The sequence below is a fragment of the Octodon degus genome, unplaced genomic scaffold (assembly GCF_000260255.1).
Source record: "Octodon degus isolate 3935 unplaced genomic scaffold, OctDeg1.0 scaffold00064, whole genome shotgun sequence".
In the NCBI taxonomy this organism is placed as follows: Eukaryota; Metazoa; Chordata; class Mammalia; order Rodentia; family Octodontidae; genus Octodon; species Octodon degus.
In genome coordinates, this window is record NW_004524640.1 from 9,921,393 (window position 1) to 9,929,105 (window position 7,713).

A 7,713-nucleotide genomic window follows, 5' to 3' on the forward strand; every position below is an offset into this window, starting at 1 on the left:
AAAAAAAAATCATATGTGGCATATACCATGTGTATACTGCAGCTTGTAAGCTCACAGAGAAAACTAAAAATAAACACATAGATAAATAAAACAAAAGAGGCTGAGGAGGGGGCTCAAGGGCATAAGCACCCGCGTGGCCAGCACAAGCGAGAGGCTAGGCCCCCTATTCTTGGACTGTGGGTGGCATCTCGGAAAGATGGGGAAGCAGGAAATAGTTTCTGCCCAGAACCTCCAAAATGCAAGTCCGCCACACCTTCGTGGGGGGTTGATGAGACCTGCTCATCGAGACCTGGGCTGGCTTCAAACCAGGCACAGAATGCTCATATTCATTCCACTGAGGCCCCTAATTTGGGGTAATCAGTGAGCAGCCACAGGAAACTAGCACGCTATTTTCCCCTGACTCACAGGAAGCATTAAGTCAGGGGATGAAATGAGACTTTTTTTTTTGGTTCTAGAACCTGTCCTTGTCCTTTAGATATTGCTACTGCCCCATCAGGAGAGCAGTGGCACAAAAGCAGCCACCATCCTGTGAGGAGCAGGGCCCAGGCTCTGCAAGGCTCTGTTAAGTAAACAAGCTCAAGAGCTACTTGACCTGGAGACCACAATGTCACTGAGCAGCTGGAAATGGCAAATGACTGCCTGGCAGTGAGTGTGGGTGTCACCCTGTTAGCCACCAGTGCTCCAAGGAGCACCTGCTCTTCAGAGATCAATGCTGTTACCAGGAATACGAAAGCAGACATGATGCCCAGCATGACGAGGGGGCCCACAGGATGAGTGGAGTGGTGTGACTCTGGAGGCTGAGGGGCACAGGGGAGCACAGCCACTGAGAACCAAGGCCTGATTAACCTGCAAGAGGACTGCAGAGTCAGGGCCATTGCAAAGTCAGGCATAGTGGTGCGGACCTATAATTCCACCTCTTAGCAGGCTGAGGTAGGAGGACCTCCGAGTTTGAGGCCAGCCTGGGCTACACAGTGAGTTCGACATCAGCCTGAACTATGTAGCAATGTTGTAGGCAGCCGAGTGAGATAGAAATATTATAGGCAATCTGACAGGGCTAGACCCCCCAAGGAAATACCACAGGAGAGAAGATTTTCTTGCAACACTGGGAGGGATGAATGCTCCCGCTGTGGGCCAGACCTAAAGGCCAAAGATCAAACAAATGCCGACCTCCCTAAAGATTGGTATCCGAGGGCTGGTGGGATGGCTCAGTGGTCTAAAGCACCTACTTAGAACAAGCTTAGCAAAGCACAAGGGACCACGGTTCGATCCCCCAGCACCACATGCCAGCCAGCCCCGCCCCCTGGTGAGCTGAGCTGGCCACACACACACACACACACACACACACATAAATAAATATTTTTAAAAAAAGATTGGTATCTGAGATTGCGCATCACCTTGAGGGAGCCAAAAAATCATTAATCCGACTACTACTGGCTGGCTACCTGATAAAGTCCTGCTCTACATTCACGCCCACTTGCTATGTGACTTGCTTCCTCATTTGGTCCTGGACTTAATCAATTTACCGAGCAATGGTGCTTGTAATCCCACTGGGTGACCATCTTTTCGTCCCAGCCCACATCCTCCTAAGCGAGGTCCCATGTTCTTTACCACCTTAGACGCGCCTCACTGCATGGTTTTACACTATAAAAGTCCCTGGAAGAGACAGCTTCCTGGGAACAACCCACTCAGGCCCCCCTCCTGTCCCTCTCTCAGACAGGAGCTTTCTTTCCCTCAATAAATGTATTCTCATAGCCTCCATTTGTTCCTAAAATTCATTCTTTGGTTTTAGAGAACACAAACTCGGGCAGGTCAGGTCGGAAGATCATTTTTCCCCTATGTCATTTGGAGGTTCCCTGTATCATTTGGAGGTCACCCCCATCCCTGTATCAGCAAGCCTCTCTCAAAAAACAAACAAATAAAAGCCAGGTATGGTGGCCAGACCTGTAATCCCAGCACTCAGGAGGCTGAGGCAGGAGGATCCTTGGGAGTTTAAGACCAGCCTAGGGTACAAAGTGAGCTCAAGACCAGCCTGAACTGCACAGCGAGACCCTGTCCCAGAAAAACCAAAAAAAGAAGTCAGAGCCCTCGCAGTGAGCTGCAAGCAGTGCAAGCTGGCAGACTGTCTTTGCAGTGTTGGCCACCCGATCCCACATCTGCCCAGCCCAGCACCCCGGAGCCAGGCCCACTGCGCATACTCACCTGTTTCTACGTCATTGGCATTGGCCGAGTCCCTCAGCCTCTTCAGAGCTGGCAAGAGAACAAGAGGCTGGTTTTTTAAAAACATCACCCTGATGAAACAGAACGTGCCTGGCTCCCATGTCTTCCTCAGTCACCACCCTTCAGGGACCACAGCACTAAGGGAAATGAAGGTGCCAGGACATAAGACAAGGAGAACTTAAACTCCTGGAACCGGGCCATGCGGAAACAAAGGCCACTCTCTGTAGCAAATCTGATTTCTGGAGCCAGATCTTGTTTCTGCCACTTGTAGTGGCTGATGACCTTGAGACAGAAAACTTACCATCGCTGGCCCTCAGCTGCCATCTGCCAGGCGAGGCTGGGCTATTCTGCTGGCTCTGAGTGGCTGGTCTACACGGACGCTCTTTGTGAGCCAACCTCCAAAACAGGCCATTCCTAAATGATGTTTACCTAAATTTGGTAACTCCTAAGCAGAATCTTCTTTCACCAATACCACCTCTACATTAAAGCTAACAGAGTATGGCACTGCCCTGGCAAGGTCGAGGCCCTGAGTTCAATCCCCAGCACCTAATAATAGCTTAATAGAATAAATCCTTGCCTGGTAAGTGCAAGGTGCTAAGTTCAAACCCCGGTACCATAAAAAACAAAAAACAAACAAACAAAAAAACAGGAGGAGGAGGAGAAGCAGGAGGGAGAGGAAGAAGACAACCACCACAATCTACTGAGGGTGGGAGTAACACCAATAGGTTTCATTGAAAAAAAAGAGAGTCAATCCCCACAACACTCCAGCCAGCCAAACCACCCCTGAGGTCATTCGGAGCAAAAATAAAAAAAAATAAAAAAAAAAAAAGAGACTGGGTGTGGTGGCACACACCTATATTCCCAACTCTTGGGAGGCCGTAAACAGGTGGATCACTATAAGTCCGATTTAGTAGTGAGACCTTGAACACCCTGTAGACCCTTCCCTAAAATAAAAAGTAAAAAAATACAAAAAAACAAAAACAAAAACAAAAAACCCCTATAGAGAACAGATCATAGTTTTAGGGCCAACCAGATAGCTCAGTGGATTAAAGTACCTGCTTAGGCAGATGCATGGACCAGGGTTCAATTCCCCGTGGTATGCCATGCAGGCACCACCCCCAGGGGCCTGCTGAGATGGCGTGGTGGCACGCACCTGTAATCCCAGTGCTTGGGAGGCTGAAAACAGGAGGATCACTAAGAGTCTGACCTGTGTAGTGAGACCCTGTACTAAATACATTAAACAAACAAACAAACAAACAAACAAACAAAAAACAGAGTACTGTGCCTGTCTGGCAAGCTTAAGGCCCTGTGTTCAATTCCTGGCAGAAAAAAAAAAAAAAAAAGTAAAAACTAATGCGTTTAGCCTGGTTATAATCTCAGCACTGTGGAAGGCTGAGGTATGAGGATTCCAAGTTCAAGTTCAGTTTGGGTAACTTAATGACTTAGTGAGACCCTGTCTTTATTTATTTATTTTTGAGACCTTGTCTTAAAAAGAAAGGAAGGAAGACAGACAGACAGACAGACAAGGGATGTAGCTCAGGGCAAAGACCCTGGGTACACGCCTCAGCAACCACACCCTCCAAGCAATGCCTTTGTCAGCCAACAAACAGTTTAAAAACTGCACCTCAGCTGTAACAGTTCCTCATACTCATTTAACACCTTATGGTCTACACAGCACTTTCATCTTCACACGACTAAGACTGGGGTGAATCACAGCTGGCCTGAGAAGGGACCCTAAAAGTCCCCATTTTGATCTTTCTGGGCCTCAGTTTCCACGGAATGCACAAAATGCGGGCAACAACGTGGTACGCAGAGCAAGAGGCCGACCTGTGCTTTACCTCGGCACTTCCACTTTCCAGATGACCGAGGCCGACCCGTGCTCTCCCCCTGGCACTTCCACTTTCCAGGTGGCCTGAGGGTCAGACAGTTTCTGAGTCTGCTTCTCCTTCAGTAAAATGGAAACAATTTCTACAGTCTGAATTCTTACTAGCAAGGTTACAAATGACCCTGTGTCTGATACAGGAGATCTGATCTCTAAGACATATGAAAGGCAAGGTCAAATGGTAATCCATCAGTAGCTGGGGGTGGTGGCACACATCTGTAATCTCAGCCATCCAGAGGCAGAGATAGAAGGCCTGAGTTTGAGGCCAGCATGGGTTACATAGTATACTCAAGGCCAGCCTGAACTAAGTAACAAATAGGCCTTGTCTCAAACCAGCCTGGGCTACAAAGTGAGCTCAAGGCCAGTCTAAAGTGCATAGCCAAGGGCCCCAAGAGATGGTTCAGTACAATAAGCGCTTGCGGCAAGGGCCCGAGTCAATCCCTACTTCCGCAAAAAAATAAAATAAAGTGCATAGCAAGATCCTGTCCCAAAAAGACAAAAAAAACCAAAACAAACAACCCTAAACAACAACAAAAATAATGAAACAGTAATCACTAGACTAGGTCATAACAATGTAGACAGGCATTAGCGCCAATTTCTTTCTGTAGTAATTTCTACACAAGCCATTTCTGATCACAGTGTCTTTTCTCATAATAGTCAAAGTACACAACAAGAGATCAGGAACATCCAACAGGGTTCTGAACATAACACATAACAGCTATGTATTTTGGTTCTGCAGATGGGAAGGGGACCAAGGTGCCCCTCGTGGGGCACCAACTCCCCACGAGGAACACAATACATACTGTAACAAGGACGGTACTAGAAACATCTAAAAAATAGCCGTACATTCAGTACCTCACATCTTAACATTTTTCTAAGCCATGTACCCATTTCACAGAAGGAAAACAGCCTCAAAGGACCTCTAGCTCGCCTAAGGGCCAAGATGGAGTCTAGTCTACAACTGCATTTTAACAAGTTAGTACAACTACTTGGCCACAGACTCCAGCCTCCCGCTCTCGCGACCCTATGTTATTGTCTAGAAATAAATACCGCAGTCAAGGCAAGTTTCTACTCAGGAATTACTGAGATTAGTCTGAATGACTGACTCTGAGTAAGGAGACTTTCTAAAAAACATCCACGGTGCTTAGCAGCTACAACTGTAATCACTATCACCGAGGGGAGACACGAGGGTCACTCTGGAGGACCCGGGCCGCAGGGCAGGGAGCGGGTGCGCGCTCCCGACGTCCCCGCGCCCAGGGCGGTGCGGGCGGCTCACCGTGCACTTCCTTGCCCGTGGGCCCGAGCCGGCGGTGGGGCCTGGCCGCGCGCCTGAGCCGCCCGGCGGGGATCTTGCAGCGCAGCTCGTCGCGCGGCTCGGGGTCCTGCTGCCACAGGACGTGGAGGTAGCGCAGCGGGGACTGGGCCCCTCTGGACTCCCGGCCCGGCAGCCCTGCGGCGCTACTCAACGCGGACCCGAAATCGGCGAAGGAAAAGAGGCCCTCTGTTTCCGTCAGCCGCTCAGGCGCCACCGCGCACTCGCCGTCCGAGCTCGAGCGGCCCGAGCGCGGCTCCTCGTCCGCGCCCCCGGCGGCGGCTGCCATGGCAACGTCTCCGCGTGGGCCGGGCCGCCGGAGCCTCGTTCCCGGCAGACCAACGGACCCACTTCCCTCCGCTGTAAGTCTCGCTGTCAACGAGCAAGCGGGCGGGCCGGGCCTGCAACCACGGCAACCGAGCCGGGGGCGAGCTCATGGAACTAGCTGGAGCGTCTGGACCAATAACGACCAGTCTAGGCTGCACCCTATAGCCAATCCGGAAAGGACAGTTTAGTACGAGCAAAACCATTGGACAGAGTTTGCAGCAGAGTGACTGACGGACCGAGAAACCAACCACAAATTGGTAGAAGCCACGCCCCCTCCTATGTCTCCTTACCGGAGCCAATAAAACAGCTGATTTTTTTTCCATTCCCCCCTCATCGGCTCGTGGGAAAGAAGACTGGCAGGTGCTTTGGCCAATCATATTAGGATAATCTGTAGCCATTCACGGAGGAACGTGGAGCAGCCACTCTACCTGTGGCTGTAGATATGTTTTAAATCAATGCATGAAAAAAATTAACTTCCCACAAAATACATAATGTAAATAGGAAAAGGGAAATATATTAAAATTTAGAGATATCACTACGAACTGTGGAGTAATACCTTCTAATGCAACAAATTTTCTTTCATCAGGGTTTTCTTAGTAACCCCGGCATTAAGCATTGTTTTACAGGAAATTATAACTGATGTCATTACATTAGCACAACACTTAAGTCCGAGAGCCAGGGAGCCAGGCAACTCCAGACACACTAGGTGGATGCCCCTGAGAAGCTTGATATTCCCCTAGAAGTCAGACCTGGAAACGAGCGTTCCCGTACAGCAGTTGTGGCCGAGCTTAACGACATCACTTCTCACAAACCCGAACCCTATATACATTTGTACTAAGTAGACAAAGGATACCATTCGTGTTTTACAAACGAGCTGAAGCCAGAGAGGAAAGGGACTTGTTCACAGCTGTCTGTCACTCATGGAATAGTCTTTTTTTTTAATTTCCTTAACCAGAAATCTATATACTCCACAGGTCTTCCCATTTACAAAGCCTCTCACTCAACACAGTTAAACGTAATCTTTCTCTGACAGTTGGAAGAGCACTTCCAGATTTTGTAGCATTTGCAGAACTCCATTGTGAAGATTATTGTTATCCATATGGAGAAAAACGCTCATGTTTATCTCAACCTTTCTCTGCCCCATAACCTACCGGGACATATGCCAACTCCACCTGAAGCTAAAATCAGGATAGAGAAACAAGCATTTAGCATGTACAATTTATCAAGGGTGTGGTGTATCTTACATCATGTGATTCTCCCTCAGAGAGTCTTAATCAATCAGGTTAATCAATCAGGTAATTTTTAGCAGGTTAATCAATCAGGTTTTTAAATTTTCAGTGTTTGGGCTCAATTCCAGAGTCTCATGCATACTACTGGAAAACCAATGTAACACTGAGCTACTTGCCCAGCCCAGCGGTAGATTTTTTTTGGGGGAGGGGTGTCTTTTTAAGACAGGGTCTCGATATACATTTCAGGCTGGGCTTGAGCTCATGTTGCAGCCCAGGCTGGTCTCAAACTAGAAACCATCTTCCTGCCTCAGCCTCCTGAGTGCTGGGATTATAGGCCTGTGCCATCACACCAGGTTTAATCCTGTTAGTGAGGCTGAGGCAGGAGCATTGCAAATCAAGTCCAGCTCATCCAACTTTGCAAGGTGTTGTTTCAAAACAGTAAAGAGGCCTAGGATGTAACTTAGTGGTACAGCACTTTCTGCCAGGTATTGAGGCCCTGGGTTCTACTGAGGGGGGTAAAAAAGATGAGCTGGGATTTGAACCCAGACCAGTCCTCTCCGCCATATCAGTATCCTAAATGAAACACCTGCTGGAAACATGGCAGGCACTGTACCTCTGAGCTATACCTACCCCTGGTCCTCCTGGAAACATGGCTCCAGAGAATCCAAGCATCATGGAGCATCTCCACCTAAGTTGTACCCTAAAATAACTTTAGTATTCATCTCTCTTCCCATGTAATAACCTCC

The 7,713-nt window shown here is 48.6% G+C and overlaps 1 protein-coding gene across 2 annotated transcripts in view; it reads right to left on the reverse strand.

Moving 5' to 3' along the window:
* Ankrd54 (ankyrin repeat domain 54) overlaps window positions 1-5,827 on the reverse strand; it is a 16,365-nt gene extending 10,538 nt beyond the window's left edge. For both annotated transcript variants that reach the window (XM_023719069.1, XM_004634601.2), the window contains exons 1-2: window positions 5,376-5,827; window positions 2,200-2,247 (exon numbers count right to left, since the gene is read on the reverse strand). In XM_023719069.1, the coding sequence (XP_023574837.1) occupies window positions 2,200-2,247; window positions 5,376-5,700 (373 nt within the window). In that variant the 5' untranslated portion in view covers window positions 5,701-5,827. The remainder of the gene's footprint in view (window positions 1-2,199; window positions 2,248-5,375) is intronic.
* Between the last annotated feature and the right edge of the window lie 1,886 nt (window positions 5,828-7,713).